The sequence below is a fragment of the Corvus kubaryi genome, unplaced genomic scaffold, assembly GCF_017639235.1.
Source record: "Corvus kubaryi isolate FWS band 111438036 unplaced genomic scaffold, C.kubaryi_AGA036_p1.0 37256, whole genome shotgun sequence".
NCBI classification, from domain to species: domain Eukaryota; kingdom Metazoa; phylum Chordata; class Aves; order Passeriformes; family Corvidae; genus Corvus; species Corvus kubaryi.
In genome coordinates, this window is record NW_024581076.1 from 241679 (window position 1) to 259557 (window position 17879).

The 17879-nt window shown below is 37.6% G+C and overlaps 1 protein-coding gene and 1 non-coding gene across 11 annotated transcripts in view; both read left to right on the forward strand.

Moving 5' to 3' along the window:
* The window catches only part of CEP295 (centrosomal protein 295), a 68228-nt gene that overhangs the window by 43722 nt on the left and 6627 nt on the right, over nucleotides 1-17879 (forward strand). For 9 of the 10 annotated variants that reach the window (XM_042023698.1, XM_042023697.1, XM_042023702.1 and 6 more), the window contains 10 exons: nucleotides 983-1071; nucleotides 1204-2275; nucleotides 3232-3403; nucleotides 3545-3697; nucleotides 5122-5343; nucleotides 10727-10833; nucleotides 12284-12398; nucleotides 13948-14181; nucleotides 15704-15864; nucleotides 16096-16258. In XM_042023698.1, coding sequence (XP_041879632.1) covers nucleotides 983-1071; nucleotides 1204-2275; nucleotides 3232-3403; nucleotides 3545-3697; nucleotides 5122-5343; nucleotides 10727-10833; nucleotides 12284-12398; nucleotides 13948-14181; nucleotides 15704-15864; nucleotides 16096-16258 — 2488 coding nt within the window. The remainder of the gene's footprint in view (nucleotides 1-982; nucleotides 1072-1203; nucleotides 2276-3231; nucleotides 3404-3544; nucleotides 3698-5121; nucleotides 5344-10726; nucleotides 10834-12283; nucleotides 12399-13947; nucleotides 14182-15703; nucleotides 15865-16095; nucleotides 16259-17879) is intronic. The other variant, XM_042023700.1, reaches the window with a different exon arrangement.
* On the forward strand, nucleotides 11960-12043 carry LOC121662624. Its single transcript, XR_006015347.1, has one exon. It is a non-coding gene; the product is annotated as a small nucleolar RNA U2-19 (small nucleolar RNA).

Here is a 17879-nt window from a genome sequence, read left to right on the forward strand (position 1 = left end):
GACAATTTTTATTTCTTAGGCTGTGAATTAGAAGTTTGTATGTATAAAAGCTTCCTTTTCTAGTGTACAAGCTTTATTTCACATGGTATCACTGGACCTGAAGGAGTGGCATGAATCTGTGTCAGGGGAGGTTTAGGTTAGACGCTATGAAAAAAGGTTTTTAACCAAGAGGGTGGCTGGGCACTGGAACAGCTCCCAGAGAAGTGGTCACAGCACCAAGCCTCTGAGTTCAAGAAGTGTTTGGATGGTGCTCTCAGGTACATGTTGTGGCTCTTGGGGATGGTCCTGTGCAGGGCCAGGAACTGGACTCTGATGACCTTGTAGGTCCCATTCAACTCAGATATTCTGTTATTTTATGATTCTGTGACTTTTGCTATTGTATTGTCTCTCTATAGTCCAAGGGACAGCACGTCTGTTTATAATGCCTGTTAGTAAAATCTGATTAGAGTAACATAATGATGAAGGCATGTAGACATAACGCTTTTCAAGAAGGAAAAAAGAAATCATAGTCGGAAAAAAAATCGCAAAAATCTGCCTCTGTCTGTTTAAATCTCAAACAGCTACTTAAAGAAGAGGAATTTATGGAGGATGTTGAAGGAAAGTAATCTTCTTTATATATAAAATCTTGATTCATTTGCACAACCTGTGCTCTTTTGAGAGTCTGATTGCCTTGGAAGTGCAGCTGTATTGGCTCATTGCTCCCTGAGTTTGCAGGGTATATTTACCTCTTTAGGCTGAGCTGCTGTAAGCACCATTGACTTTGATGGTGTGTGCAGAGAGAGACTGTAGCTGTGGGCCATCCGTTCTAGAAACTCCTTTAGCTTCATTGCCTCAGGCTGAAATCTCACAGACTTCAAACATGGTGGTACCCAGTGGCTTCTGTAAACTTAGGAGGAAGAACACACAGCTTATGGTTGTTGCCATAATAGTATTCTGTGAGTTAGTTGTATATGTGCAATTAAAATTATTTTATTTTGATTAGACTACTGCATCAGACACCAGGAGTCCAAGAGAAGACAGTCACATACGGATGATCCGTAATTTTCAACAACGCCTTCTGCAGCAAAAAAGGTAAGCGTCTTTATGGACTGTGAAGTGTCTTTATGGAATGCCTGTTCAAAGTAATTGGAATTGCTTTGGTTATTGAAATTGATGTTTCTTTTTGCACTGCTCTGAAAAGATTCATGTTTTCACTCTGTTCAGGTTGCACAAACAGACCATTGAAGAAGCTAGAAAGCATCTAGAGGAGTATCAGAATACACTGAAGCAAAGGTACTTGTCTACTTTTGCAACACCTCTGAGCTCAATGGAAACAAAATCCATTAATTTAGATCCTGTCTCAGAGCCACTCCTAGAGAGGCAAGGAGCACAGCCAACACAATCCCAGGCATTGGAACAAGTCAATACCCAAGAATATGCACGGTCATCACCTGCATTTTCAGGAGCGTTGCGTCTGTTGGAAAAACCATCTTTACAGAAGCAGGAAGAGCAAGTGCATAACATTTGTCCTGGAAGATCAGTGCAGTTTTCAGAAGCATCAAAATCGAAGCATGGAGAGTTGAACTTGCTGTGTGACTGTCCTTCACAGGAACAAGTGGGAATGTTCAAAACTGCCAGTAATCACATCAGAGAACCATCCCAGTCCCAGTTACCATCAGGGTCAGTCAGGAAAGAAGTCACTGCAGTAAGAACACAACCAGAAGCACAGCGACAACATGTTAGATTTGTGTTGCCTGCAGAAAGTTCCTCTGAGTTTTCAGAAACAGTGCACTCTGAAGAGTTAGCTCAGAAGATACTTAACTATCAGAAAGAGACAGAAGTTGGAGAAGAGCATCCATTTAAGACATCCCTCATGCCAGCAACAAGGAGATCAGCCTTGGCTGATCCTTTAGCCTGTCAGCAGGGATCTGTAGAGAGCAGCAGCGGAACAAGCCCTGATCAACTGTTCAGTTCTTCTGAACCCATGATTCTAGCACATGAAGAATCTAAAGCCCAGGGTGTTGAGGAATTATTGATATCAAAACCAGGAGATGCATCTTTGTTAAATTATTATTCTGGTATATTGAATTTAAGGGACAGAGTGTTGGCCTCATCAGAAAGCATCCAAGCTCAGCAGAAGTATTTGAAAGAATTGCAAGAACAGCTAGATGCACAAAGAGAAGCTCTTCTTTCTAAACGGAGAATACAGGAACAACTACTTTTACAGAAGCAAGAGAAATTGAAGGAGCAGATGCAGAGACAGCAAGAGGCTTTGAAAGAATTTCTAAACAAGCAGGTAAGCTTTACAAACACTTGGCATGGGGAATCGTCTAGGAGGTGATCAAACTTATGAGTCAATGCTACCAGTTAACAGAGTACCCCATGTTGATAGTTTCAAGTGATTTACCATAATGAAAATTTTAATTAGGACTTGTGATTTGTAATCAGTACTTTTCCTCTGTAAGCCCCAAGAGCACAGTTTTGTTCAGTCTAACAGAAATACTGTGAACGTCCGTGCTTGGTCTCTGAGCATAATGCCTATTGAAATTGTTATGTTGTCTGAAATTCCTGTAGGTAGAGTTGTCTTCTTAACTATAAATGCACCTCTATGTGTGAAATAGCCCTTGTATTAAAAAGACTTAAACAGTACCTGAAAGGATATCATAAGCATCTTGAATAGATTATTTTTAAAGCTTGTCTTTTTGTGTGTACTCACTAGGAAATTGGTTTGGCAGCTGCAGTCTTGACTTGTAATTTGCTTGTTTCTCAGTAACAGAAGAAGGATCCAAGTTTATTCTTGAGCTTCTAAAGAGCTTCCTTTTGCCTTCCCTTGCGTTTTTTTTCAACTGAAGCCATCTTAGAAGAATAACTGTTCCCTGTAGAGTTCCTGTCTTTTGATTTTTGCAGCCTCCAAACATCTAAAATTCTTGAATTCAGGAGCTGAAAAAGTAAAAGCAGACTTTTCAGAAATTGTTTCTGGTAAAAATGATGAGTACTCTGATCTAATCTCACAAAGGCCTTGAAAATGTAAATAATTGAGTTTTAGCACATTCGGTTTGTAGAGCTAAGTACAATTCCTCTATGTCCAAATGTTTTTGTGAGCTAAGCAGATCTGTCCGGTATCCTGTGTACTCAAACTGCTTTCTCAACATGCTCAATATTGTCCTATGTGGAATACACACAAGAAAAAATGCTTGTTTGATAAATTAGTATAAATATAATCTTACATAAAACTGCTTCCCCCCTTCTCAGGTGAAACGTATGTGCCCAAATGAAGAAGTGACAGAGGCACAAAAGCCTGACTGGATTAATAGAACTGACTTTCTCCAAGTCTCAGAAAACTACCAGCAAGAGAATTGTGGCCAGAGTAAATTTCACAGAAGTGAAACGATTTCTCGGTGCATTGGTCCAGTTGAGCAAACTGGTAAGGCTGTGTGTTACTTTTCATTATAATTTTTGTTGGTTTACAGCTGAGCTGGAGTTCTCTTCCATCTCTCCAAGTTAATTTGAGATATGTGGGTGTGTGTACCCATATTATTGCAACATACTCAACTTTGTTTTACAGACCAATCTGAGAAAGTTCTCTGTAGAGAGCAGAAGCGGAGATCTTCCAAACCACCAGTGACAAAAGTCAAGTTAGGGCTTGGTTTGCAACAACATGAACTTAGTGTTATACCAGAGATAGACACACCAAAAAGTTGCAGCCTCTCTTTTTCAGGTAATGTACAAAATATATAATAAATGCTGTTATGAGTAGATTGGAGGAATATAATCTTCGAGATTATTAGGAAATAATAGCTGATATTTTTGCTGTTCTTAAGGTATAACTTAAAAACTAGCAAAGTGAGTTGTAGTTCAGAAAAGTTTATCCTGTGAGTGTCTGCTAGAAAATCATAATTTAAACAAAATTTCACCAGGAGAACAGAATTCATGGTTGTTCCATGATGGTAGTTCCTTGTTGATTTTTCTTTTGGGCAGGGTCTGTGTTAATAGGCAGTTGTACAATAACTCAAAAGAGAAGTTGGTAGATTTTGTTTGAGTGTTTACCTTTTGAGCATACCGGGAAAGTGACTGTGAAATCTTTCAAGTAAGATGTTAGTATCAAGCTTCTACAGAAACTTTTAGGCCATCTTTTTACGTTGTTTTTTCTAGTTAAAAAACACTCATTGCAAAAAAAAAATTTGAAGAGCAGTTATAATTCTATAAATATATTTGTTACAGTCTGCAGCCAGTGCTTTGCAATTCTCTATAAGGAACATTAATTAACAGGTACAACAAACTCATGTTTTCTAAAGGTAAACATTTAATTTTTTTTTTCAAGGTCTCTTCACATCTAAAATGTAATGCATATTTTACAAAGTTTTTTATGTTGTGTTCTTAAAAGGGCTCAACAGAACAATCTGAGTAATTATAGACCTGTCAGGCTGGCATTCATTGTGAGCAAAATAATGAAACAGCTGATATGAGACATCCTTCAATTAAAGAAAAGTAATTAATGTTAGTCAGCATCAGTTTATACAGAGTAATTCTTGTTTGACCAATTTGGTATCTTGATTAGATAGCAGGTTCTGTTGGGTAAGGTTTTGACTGAAGAATATATTTATGTTCCCAAAAGCACTTGGCTTAGTAACTTACACTTGGCTGTATAATACTGTTATGATCCACACGTGATTTATTCCTGTATTACCAAACCATTGGTCATGGTAGGCGGTAAAAACTTGAGGTTTTTACTGGGTTGGGTGGCCAAAAAGGGCTGTTTCACAGGCCAGGTTGTAGAGAAAGAAATCTTTAAACCAGAGCAGAGGAGTTACATTGCCTCTGGATCTGGAGAAGTTACTGAAAGTTTTGTTGGATTTGCTATGTGGAAAAATTTGTTTGAATTTTTTTTGAAGAAATACTTTGGTGGAGTTAGGAATTAGTTTTTGAGAAGTCTATGATCTGTATAATCTTTCAGCCTGTATAATCCATAGACTGTGATGCAAATGTGTTTACTGATGTGATACAACTAAATTCATTAAAATGGGGACCATGCAAATTCAGCAGGTTATTTCTGTAGAATAGAATGTGCATCTTAATGTTCCTCATGACGCGCAAAGCACTTCTTTTCTATACCCAAACTGATTACAAATGTTTTAAATTCAGATAGAACAGATGCTGGTACTGGAGAAACTTCTCTGATTTCAGCCTCTGGGGAGTTTGCATGTGTGAAGCATCACAGTCGTGCTCTTCATGAAGGCACCTCTCCTTTGGGTATAACAAACTATGAAGGAAAAGCCTCCAATGGAAGTCCAAGGCAAACTAATCCATCAGGGAGATTATTGCAAGAATTGCTGATGATGGCTGCTGAAACTTCATATGATTCAGGTGAGGAAATCCTCTTCCTTCAAGGAGTTTTGTGAACACCATTCAGCATTGCTGATTTTACTGCTGTTTATTTGTAGAATATGACCTGAGTTGTTAAAGAGCATGCAGTGCTATTTAATGCTATTGAATTTTAAGTGTAAAAAAGGATGTTTCAATAAGCACTTGTCTCAGAATGAATGAGTTTTTATCTTTTGGGTTTTTGTGATCCATTACCATTCTAGTAACAAGTCCACACTGCACTACACTGCTAGTCAACAGTTTCTTGTTCAAGGCATGTCCTTTTCATCTGTAACTTTTAGAATTGTAAAGGTTTGCAGGTTTTGCAGGTGGGAACCTGTTTTGGGCAGACCAGTGGTGTTCCTGATTGAATACCCAATGATTCTTGTAGTGATACAAAGGAAATCAGTGCTTAAAAAGGCCTCTGGAGTGTTAGTGTGTGGATTTAGATATCCTCTGAAAGATCAGTGTATGTAAGAAATTACTTAAAAATATGGTTGAGACAAAAAATAGAAGGCTAAGGTCATTGTCAGTTCAAAAAAACTTTGAAAGAATCATGTCTTAGATGTGACAGACATAAAAATTGAGAAATGTAGAATATATCAAATTGAGAGACCTGAGACCTATAAGGGTCGAGTTCAACTTCCTGATTCTCCCAGGATTACCTAAAACAAAACCATTGACTAAGAGTATTGTCCAGTTGCTCCTTGAGCTCTGATGGCCTTAATGCTATGATCGCTTTCCTGGGGAATGTGTCCCAATGACTGACCGCCCTCTCAGTGAGAAACCTTTTCCTAATGTCCAGTCTTGTCCTAATGCAGCTTTATTCCATTTCCTTGTGTCCTGTTGCCTTGTTTAGTTACAGGTAATTATTTTGTATGTGCAATGTCTATTTAATTAGGAAGTTGTGACTATCAGCTCACAGTGCATTAGGCTTGACTCTCAGCTTGTGAGACTAACACAGTGCTAGAGTTGAGCCAGACACCAGAATTTTCAAGTAGCTGTGGGGGGTCTCCTGACTAGGAAAAGTCTGTGCATAGCTAGTATTCAGGACAGGCCCATTCTGCTTTGACCCTTTCCAGTAGCCACCATAGGCTTTTAACATGCTCCACTGAGTATGTCAAAAGGAACAGTGCAGTCTTGTAAGGACTGCCTTAGCTCTGTTCTTGTCTGTCTGTGAAGAGCTTTTATTGAACAAGAACACCTTTGAGGATAGGCCATGTCCATAGGTGGCAAAGTTATTTGGATTCCATAAAATAAAACAAGTTGTTTTGGTTATCAGCAAAAAGGTTTCTGCTAGAAAGTGGTTAGTGAATGTTCAAAATAATTTTGTTTCAGGGACATTGAAACCTGCCAAACATGTTATGGGTAACTTGGCTGGCTTTATAAAAGGACAAAGATGACTAGTTTGTAAAACATTCGCTAAAGCAGTTTGAAGCTTTTTACAAGGTGATGGCGTTGCATGATCCAGTACAGTTTTCAGTATCCATCTGAAATATTACTGGAGCTGCAGAGGAGTTCCCAGAAGCTAGGTAGCCTTCATATGCTCATTGTTACAAGTAATACAACTGTGTAGTACGCATCTCCTGGTTTTCCTAGAAATTTCACCACTGGCCCTAAGCTTTAATTTTTCATTTAATTTGCATTGAGACTTCATTTCCAATTCAGTCGGATTTACTTGGAATTATAGTTGTTTTGAATAAGTACATATACACTCATTTTCCTTCAGCAGTTTCTTTATTTCTCAGAATGCCCCTTTTGAAGTATATCTATATTTAAACTTAAATTATCATAAAATCATTTTGCCTTTTAACAGTATTTGAAGAAAAGACTTGTATCTGTCTGGGTAAGTTGTAAAAGCATTGCTAGAGCAGCTGTTACCAAATTAATATAAAATAACTTGGTGTAGTGTCTTCTTACATTGAGTATTGTATATGAGTAATGCAATAGTTTATGTAAGAGGATTAGGAAACTTTATGTGAGCATCTATATTAAAAGAAAAAACCGGAAGCTTTCTGTGATTGTGTTTAAGAGGATTGCCCTCTTGAGCAGATCTGCAACCAAAGTGCTGGCAATAATCTTGATAACGTGTAGGCTATGGCGCTCTCTCTGGTATTTTCAGTAACTAGTGTGGTATTTCAGCAAGTAAATCTACAATCCCTTGCACTTTAAATACAAAGTTTCTGAAAGGAAAATTTAAGGTTCATTTTAGGTTGTTGCTTATGATTTTTTATTTCATTTGGTTTTCAAATTTTTTTTGCTACTTGATTCTTACCAGAACATGTTTGCGTTTTTGCCATGTTTTCAAGATGTAATTGTATCTCTATAGGTAAGAGCAAATGAGTGCTTTGTGTGGTCTTTGACCTTGTTCTTTGAAGTTATGCTCTTGGTGGTTTCAGCCTTTGACCAAATAATGTAAGTCTTTACAACTTATGAGTTGTACTGCTTTCATGATTCCAGAACCACTAGCTGTGTACAAATCCTTGGTCACTGCTCACATGCTTGTTCAAATCAGACATCAAAGATAAAAAGATAAAGTTGGTAAATCTGCTTTTTACATGCAGATGCTTTATCAACAAAAGTGAGTTTCCTTTGATAGGAGAGCTGCCTTGGGTAACAGGCAGTTTTTTAAAAAAGTCTATAATTAGCTGTATTTCTTTCTTCAGTTATTACAGGAAGAAAGATGACTTTAACCCTCTCAAATTTAGTGGCAGACATGTCTGAATGTAAAATGGGTCATAAGGACTTCTTGTGGTTAGGTGAGGATGAATCCCTGTTCTCAGTATTGAGTGGTTGCAAGTGCTGCACCAACTGATCAGCTGGTTGCAGCCAGAGGACAGGTAATTTTGCTAAAGTGATGTTGCATTGAGTGAGGCTAAAATCTGAATTGCTCTTTTACATGCCATGGATGCATGATAGGATGAGTTGGGAACTTTGGACACTTGATGTTCTTTCCAATCCTCTTTGGCTAGAATGGGCTAATAGAATTCAAACTGTTAATAGGGATTTGCAGAATAACCCTGCAGATGAGACAGGCAGTTTGATGGCATAAACCTAATTTCCTTAGGAAGTCAGCCTGGAACTAGTGACTAGGTTTGATACATACACTTCTTCCACCGTTCTCCTTCAGGATGTATCAACAGGCTTGTCTCTCTTTATTCATCTGCATTGGTTCCAGAGCAGTGGTCCAGATGTGATTATCTTCATGTGTTGCTACTCTCTATGGGGATGTTACTCCAAGAATATTTCAATTTATTTTTAGTAATCCCAAGTATTTGTCCATTATTCAGCATTTCAACAGACTGTCTTTTCTATTACCAGTTTAGCTGTTATTGTTGTTTGTCTACATGCCTGGATTTGGACTAATCCTTGTTTTTACATTGTCTTCACTGAGTGGTTGGGCTTTCAGTCATTTGTCTTTCAAGTTGCACCCTAAAACAATTGCTGCTATTTTACTGCCATTTCTGTTGGGGGGGAAAAAAAGCAACATTTTGGATATTACAGATTCAGCTTTTAAATATAAATTCTTTGTGACACTGTGGTGGCCAAGAAGTTAAAACATGAAAGTCCCATGTCGCTGTGAGGAACAAGAACCTTGCACTATTAGTTTAGAGGAAGGAGAGAAGACAGAAAAACCCTCCTTTATGAATCACCAGATACAGGATTTTTAAGGATATTAATATAATAAAATCATGGGATATGAGCATGTATTTTAATTAAATAATTTGGTTTGTAGCATGAAATTGATACTGTTCATCCCTGGTATTAATATCACAAGAACAATGCAGGTTCTTACAGTACGGTAATGAAACATTTGTAACATAGCTGTCCATAGAATTTATATACAAGAGATTAATATTAAATGCTTGAATCTCATCTCTAGTGTATCCTGTACTACTGCCCATCACAGCGATAGTCTATGGAAAATAAAATAACTTCTTTCAGAAAGGGATCTCTAACGTTGATGGAAAGGTATTAGAAAATAAAGAATTATGTGGTAGCTTCTCCCAGCATTTACTTTTTTATCAAATTTTAAAATAAATACTCTATTTCTAGTTTCTGAATGTCTTGACAGCCATTTCTAGACACTGCTCCTTGTTATTATTTTAGGTTTAGCAATCTCTTGTACTGCGCACTTTTTCTTCTGTGGAGATATTTAAATAGTAATTGATTAGATGATTGCGGTTCTCATGCTTCTTCAAGGAATTTTCTTGAAGGCCTTGCTCATTTTCAGGATCCTCTGTCTCCTGTATCCTGCTCCAAGGAAGAGGAGCAGACTTGAGCAGAGTACTTGGTCTCTAAATAAATGCATTTTAGATGTATTTCCTTTCGTGTTTTGTACTTTCTCCTAGAAGTCTACTGGGTTGTAGTGGCTATAAGAAACCTTGGATTTTTTTTTTCCTCTCCCTGAAATGAGTTGCAAAATGTTTCATATTTATTGAGAACACAATCTTTATTATTGTGACATCATATCAATATGTTACTGGTGTTGCTTTACAGAGGAAACATCCCCTATTTTTTTATAGTATGAAAAATGGAACCACTAAAGTTTGCCATCTGGTAAGAAACTGAGCTTCAGCATACGCAAAGTACAAACTTGTGTTACGATTCACAAAAAGTTAGATCTGCTTAAGTAGAGAGTCTTACGAAAGCTGGAATGAAATGTCTGTCACTAGCAGCCTATTTAGAATTGGGAGAAAGCATACCTACTTCACTTGTGTTTCATTTCAGTTTCATACTTAGCACTGCTTTCTTGAAAACTATTACTGGAAATAAGAATATGTATTTGTTTGTGACAATTAATTTGCAGTCATAGAATTGTCAAACTTTGAAGGTGCTTATCAGCACTGAATGCAGAAATTGCGTTTTCTGGTTGCTGCTGTGGTGGTTTTTTTGGACAGATACTGATCATACTTATTTTTATGTGTAAGAGCATTATGGCAAAAGTGACTCAGTTCCATGGTAGTAGTCATTCTGTAGTTAAGCAATTCAGTGTTTCTGTGTTCTCTGATTTACTTAGAATGTCTGATTTTCTTTTTAATTACTGTAATGGTAGATTGTAAAAGATTCCCCCCACTCCAGTGAAATGATTGATCATGCCAAAGCATGAATTTTGAGCTCTTCCTGCCTGCTCTGTGGAGAGCAGTCAGGGTAGTTAGAAATTTTAGGAAGGCTGGTCAAGGAGAACCACAGGTTGCTGATGAAATTGGTGGTATACTGGAGCAAAAAGTGTGTAGGTGAGAGAAAGTGGTTAAGGATGGGCAAAATCAGTGCTCGAAGAGTGAGGCCGGCAGCAGTGGAGTGTTACTGCCCTCTGCTGTGCATTGCTCACTATGAACTCAAAAATTGCTTTTTTCCTTATTGCTTCTCTTACTTTTGTGTTCAGCCCAGTCCCAGGACTCTCAAGTGTCTCAAGATTCATCAGTTCTTGCTGCTGAAGGTGGAGAGAGACTTAGAACATGTTCTGGACCATCATTCAGGCTTGATAATACGGTTGGTCACATCAAAATAATCCTATACCTCACTCTTTATTTTGTGATGTAATCTTTCTCATATTGGGTGGCTAAGAGTGGGTGCACTATTCTAGGTGCAGCAGTAAAACAAGCACCAAGTAAAGAGATAACCACTGTGATGGATCTGCTCTGTTCCTGTTCATACAGCATGGGATGCTGTTGCTCCTCTGTCAGGGCACACCATGGGCTTACACTCAGCTTGCTGAGACTCCTTTTTCACAGTGCTTTTCCCCAGGCAGGCCTCAGCTGGGACTGGTACTCTGGCTCCTTCCTTCCCACGTGCTGGACTTTGCATTTGCCTTCATGCCATTCCTGTAGAGGCAGCCTCAGAGGTCCCTCTGGATACCAGCCCTGCTGTTCGGTGCATGGGATGCTCCTCCTGCCTTAACGTATCTGCAAATTTGATAAAAAAGCGTGGTGTCACCTCCTCTGGGTCATTCATTGCCAAGGACAGAGCCCTGTGTGCTTGTTCCCCACCTCCACAGAGTGTGTAACCCTGCAATCACTGACCTCTGAGCCTGATTATCCAGCCAGGTTTTTAAAGCCAGTTTTTTTTACCCTTCTTACTGTCCATCCGTCCAGGTTGCAGCATCCAAACTGGGATCATAGAATATTGTGAGACTGTTAAAAATCTTGCCAAAATCAGCACCAATCTCCCTCTTTTCTCTCACCCAAAGATTCCATCATTTTTTTAGGAGATAACAGTATTTAAAACATGCGTGTATTACATGTATATATAAAAGTGTCTTAGGATGTAAATATTTTGTATGAGTATGTTCAATATATTTGTATAAATTAGTACATAATGAAGATTTTTTATTTTCTTAGGGCACATTTAAGTCAGAGTTTGAAAAGAATTGTTCATATCTAATTGTTCAAAATTTTGAAGCACAGGAACCCTCATTGTCTGCTTCACGACTTTGTAGAGCTTACCTTAAAATTAAGGAAGATAATGCTTTAGAGGATTTTGTGTATTTTAATTTCACAGAATTAGATTTTAAGTCTCCTGTACGCAAAAACCTCAATATTGCAAGTACTTGTAAAGCTCATGACTTTTTAATGTTTTGCATGTATGTCCCTCTGAGATCCACAATTCTACTGAAGTGGGTCTGTGATGAAAAATAGCCAAATCTGACCACCGGGAGATAAAACAATCTTCCAGGTGTCATGATTTGTATGCAGTTCTGAGAGGCTTTATAACTCTGTGTGTGTGTGTGTGTGAGTGGGAGGGGAGGGGGCTGTTGGGGAGTGAAGTGCCTGGGACATGGGGTGTGAATGTCTTGTACTGAGCAAGGATGAATCTGTATTTGCCTGATGGCAAAACATGAAGGCTCCTACACTTGACCTGAGCTCAGAATGAAATGTGTGTGTTTAAAGCTTTACTTCTGAACATGTGAATACAATGTTATAGGTGTGTTGCTTTATCCTAGGAAGTACCAGGTTCAGAGGCTTTCATGCAACAAATACCCTGTGATGTAACTTCAACAATTTCCACTGGCAGCTTTTCAGCCAGTGAAACGTTGAATGCAAGCCCTGTTGACACTGGTGAGTGTTCAGGTTTTGTTTTCTTGTAAAAGGAAAATTGTGGTTTAATTTTATGGCAGAGTGAGGCCAACTCACTGAAAGTAAGTTCTTCTGAAATAAACTTACGTCAAACTTCACCGAAGGTTGATTAATACATCTTACAGAGTTGGGTACAACCAGAATGTTTTCTTAAGTGCTTATGATTTTTTACTTTTATAATAATTTAACATTATAATACATCTGCTTTGGCAAGGGATAGTTTGAGCTTTATTAGGCAACTGTAACACTAGCAGCTTTCAAGAGGCAGTTTTTGTTTTAAAAATTGTCTTCAAATGATATACTGATAAAAGTTTCCTAATCAATATATATCATGGGTTGTTGCAGAGCTATGATTTTCGTGCTCTTAAGAGAATTGTTCCAGTATCTGCTTGTCACCACAATAATTCTTAATGACTTATTTTTTAAAATGTCACTTGAATGCCATATTAACTTTTAATAGTTTTCTGGGAAATACATGTTCTTAGTATTTTTTGTTTGTAGTCTGCCTCTTGATGTTATTTTTTCATAAAATCAAAAACAATTCCTTTATAATAAATACATAAGTGCTTCTAACATTATTACTTGTGAACATGGAAGTGAGTTTGAAATTGATTAAATAGTGACCCTTGGATTTACTTACTTTGAGGTTTAATATTGTGTTACTCTGACACACATCTGATTTCTTAAGCAACATCTGTGTATGAGTTGTTCCATGTTTATAAATCAATTCTTGAAGATTACAGTTTTTACAGCCTGAGATTTCAGTGGCTCATTTTAACCCTAATGTTCCAAACTAATGTTATTTTGAGTAGTAAACTTCATAATTCATGTGACAAATCTGTGTTTTGTTGATGTAAGAAAGCTAAAGCCATTTCTAAGATCATTTGTTTGTAGTTTTTCTTCTCTATTTTTTTTAGTTGTGAAAGAAAAATACCAGAAGTTTTGTTATTTGACTAAATAAATTTTTCAGGTCTAGCTGGGTCTTCACCATACACTCAGTGCTTAGTAATGACCTTTTCTGGTAGCTTTGTGCAATTCTTCTGTAAGCTTGTGGATAAGAAGGGTTGGTATGCTGTCTAGGAACATGATTTTGGTTGTCTTGATCTCTCAAATTTCTAATGTTGGTATTAAGCAATTTCTGTTTAAGCATGAATAAAACCACTGTGCAGTGTCATGAAGATATTCAAGATCACATGAAAAGATTGACACATTTATATACAGTAGGAGGTAAAGAGTGCTAGCTAGCAAAAAATAGCAGTATTAATTCTTTTCTGATCTTGTAATTTTAGTATTTCCTAAGTCTACATTCTGTAAAAGTGCTAAGTACTGACTGCTCCCTAATTAGATATTAGCAACTTGCATTTGTGAAAATGTGTGGTAAGGTTTGTAGGAGCGCTGACAGGAGACAATTAAAGAAACAAAACCCCAGAACTCTTTATGAATATTTCAGGATATTAAGCACTGTTTTCTCAAATGATGTAAGGTATGTGATGTGTATGCAAAACTGTGAACATCTAACTTACTATTTCAGGATTATCTTCTGACTGTAGAGAAGATGGAATTCTGAGAGAAGCAGCAAACCACCCTTGGAACTCCTCACTTCCTTTTACCTTGCAGCAGAGGCAAGAGAATTTGTCTGGAGCATCTGAAAGTCAGCTCTCTGAAGGAGAGATGTACTTTTATAAGGAAAACCAGAAAGAGCAGATCCTGGGGAGACCTACTGGGAACTTGAGTTTGAACTCAGAGGACAGTACACATATCCAAGGTATTCATTATTTTATAGCACTTTGGTGCTACTCTCTGATCATGCAGCATGAGGAGCTTGCTCAGTGTTAGGCATTGGTCTGTATTATTTATATTCAGCTTACATTTTGAAGTCAATAAGGATTCTACATGCAAGAATTCAGTACTTTGATGTTCTTGATGCTTTGTGTTAGGTACATGTTCACAAAGCATTACCTAGTGCAGAAAAAAAAGATAAGACTGACCACATTTCTATCAGTTCTGTGCAGCTTCCTGCCACTGTGGCTGGGGCTGTTTGCTACCTGTGCCACTTTTGTCACTTGTTTATGCACAGCTTTCACTTCAGGAAGGTAGAGAAATACTATATAATACTTTATTGTTCACAGGGGGTCACATAGTTGGTGAAACTCTGACTGGTTGGTGGGAGTTTTATGGTCTCTAGAAAAATGTAGCAATTAATGAAAATTAAGAACATCATTATTAGCTATTATGAAGATGATGCTAGTGTTTTAATTCAAATCACTTCCTCCTGGAATGTTTGAAAACCTCAAATGATAGAATTGCAGCATAATCTAGACCAGGAAGGATTTCTGGTTACGTGGCCCAAATTCTCCTTCCTGCTCACAGCAGAGCCAACTTAGACTGGGTTGCTTAAGACCTTGTCCAGGCTAGTTCTGAGTATCTCCAAGGACAAAGATTCTACACACGCAAGCAAGATTTTAATAACTTTCTTACTTTCTTTTTTCTTTTCTTGCATGTTCCAGGAGACTGCATTTTCTTTAAACTGACAGAGGATACATTTAGATTAAATACTAGGCAGAAATTAATCATAGTGAGGGTGTTGAGGCACTGGTACAAGTTGTCCAGAGAAGCTGTGGATGCCCCATCCCTGGAAGTGTTCAAGGCCAGGTTGGATGGGGCTTTGAGTAATGGTCAAGTGGAAGGTGTCCCATTGCAAGGGGCTTGGAACCAGATGAACTTTAAGGTCCCTTCCAACCCAGACCATTCTAGGATTCTCTATAATGTCTCTTAGGAGGTAGTAGACAACAGACATTTCTTGTACCACTTCCCTCACACCCCCAGTTCTTCTTTTAAGGTTGAACAAACTCATTTAGCTTCTCTTTGGACATCGTGTGCTACATCCATCCTCTAATCATCCTTGTGGTTCTTCATTGGTCTTGTTCTGCTCTGAGTTTTGTACTAAGAAGCCCACACTACTTCTGAGGCAGTCTTACAAGAGCTGAACAGAGAACTTACAGGCTTCACCTTTTCATTTAAAGAATAATAAAATTGAATCAGTGTAACACTTTCTTACTGCTTTTTATACCTGCATTGTGTCAAAGAATTGGATGCTGTAAAGATTTCGTTTCTATGAGCTGGTATTTGTATACCTGCAGAATTCTGTAGGCTTTATTTACTGTTTATAGAAACAACTTGTGATATGTCCATTGTTTGGGGGGAGAGGGTGGTTGTTCTTACGGGGAGTTGGTTTTGGGGATGTGGGTGATGTTTGTTTGTTGTTAAAATAACCTCTTTTCTTACAGCTCCATCAATTGAACGCTGTTTTCCTGAAATGGAGAGACCTTTTCCAAACTTTCATCATCAGCTTTTTCAGCCCCTGGAACCAAGTGTTGACATTGATGCATCATCATCATCATCATCCTGTTCTCAGTACAGAATTTCACAGCACAGAGAATTTAGCAAGGTACTGCAGAAAAAACTCTGGTAGAAGAAATACTTTTGGCTTAAGATCTTTAAATGGATAATCCCTATACTGTGTTCTATTTAGAAGAAACACAACAGTATATGTTATATACGTGAATTGCTGATTGTAGCAGAATTGTGACCCAAAAATCAGATACTACCTTTAGCTTTTTATCCTCCATATTTCTGAGAAAATTAATCTTAAATCAAAATTATTTTTTTATGCCACCAGACTTCAGAATTTTCAACAGAAAGTCCAGATGTGTCTACATTTCTAGAAGTGGAAAACTCCAGTCTGAACAGACAAAGAGGCAGTCTACCTCCTAGTCTTGAAACAAATGGGCAAAACAACACTGCATCAGAAGAAGAGTCTGCTAGAGAAAATGTCACTCCAGGTATGTACAGTGTAGTCAGATCAGTGCTTTCAAAATCAGCTTTGTGCCAGTGTATAAATATGAGCCCTTAGTGTGGGTTTGCAGTGTTGAAATGGGGACAGATCTTGCTTCTCTCAGCCCTGCTTTGAAATGTCTTAACTGCTGCACTCTCACACACTATCTCCCTCGACCCCCTTTAACGGTGGAACTCCTGAACTTTTAAAGCTCATTTCTTGAGCAGTTATGATTGTGGTATAAAAGCAGACTGGCTTATTCAAGTCACTGTAATGGATATTATGTTATTTATTCCTTCTGTGGTGATTTGTTAGCAAAGAAATGTCAACTCTGGCTGAAATTGTCCTTTTTCAAATATTTGTTCATGTATATCCATTACTTTGTAAGTTTGAGTAAGCTAAGGAGATTGCAAAAATTGATTAAAATTTTGTTCATGTGTTAGAGTCTCTCTGAACTGACTCATTTGTCTTTTATATAGTGTTCTTCAAGAAACAATTCAATTTTCCTTTGCCACTGTTACGTCACAGCAATATATTGCACACTGCAATACTTGGTCTGATTATAGAACTGCCTTATCTCTCTACAAAATAAAGTGGAGGACAAGACAGCAACTATTGAGCTACAGTGTTGTAATTAATTTAGTGGATTAGGAGTTTATGATTAAGTTAACTGCGTCTTATAGCAGGAAAAATATTTTTTAATGTTTTGCAGTTAAATTTAAATTAACTTGGTATTTCATGTAATTCTAAGTTCTAAAAATTCCAAATGCAGCCAGTAGCAATCTAAACATTTCTGGAGCAAGAATCAAGTGTTTCCATGTTTCAAGATGCTCCAACAAAAAGCTGAACAGGAACCGGAAATGTGGCACAATAATTTTAGTAATAGATGTAGTTACAATGTAAATGTTACTGGTCAGTTATATTTGTGACTTGCAAAGTAATAAAAAATGCTAGAAGAGATTGACACTTCAAGACTTCGTGACTGTGGTCACAGCAAATAGGATTTGGGAAACTCCATTCTAAGGTCAAACCATTCTGTTTCTAAATTGCTTGTAGAAACAATCTTTGTGGTTTAACTGCAGTATCTTCCCATCTCTTAAGTGTTTTTATAATCCCAAACCAATTATTTAAAAGGAGGGGGAAAATAACATAAGCAACAGGCTGAGCAAGTGAAAACTATTATGGGTTGTCAGTTCAAAGAAGGCTGATATGCAAGTGCATCATCTGGAGAATTTTCTGTTGATGGCTGATGTTGCAGTGTAACTCTTCCCTCCCCGTTAACAGCTATTTATCAGCAGACAATATTCTTTATACATGTAAAACTAGATATTTTCTGTGTATCAAAGAATGCAAAAAAAAGTCTAAAGGAAACCATTAAAGGTTTCTGTGGTACATTCTGGTGGGTATAAAAAGCCTGGTGATAGCACAATGCTGGAGTCAAACTTAGGACAAAACCAAAGTGATTTAAACAACACTGTTGTTTGGCAGATGCTGTTCTGCTGAAATGCCTCCCCAGTAATTAATGTTGATACCAAATCTTTCTCTTTGCCCAGCCTCTTCTGGGGAAAAATGGTATCTTGACTTGTATGCTCAGATGAAGAAAGGTAATTTAGGGTGCAATATGGTAC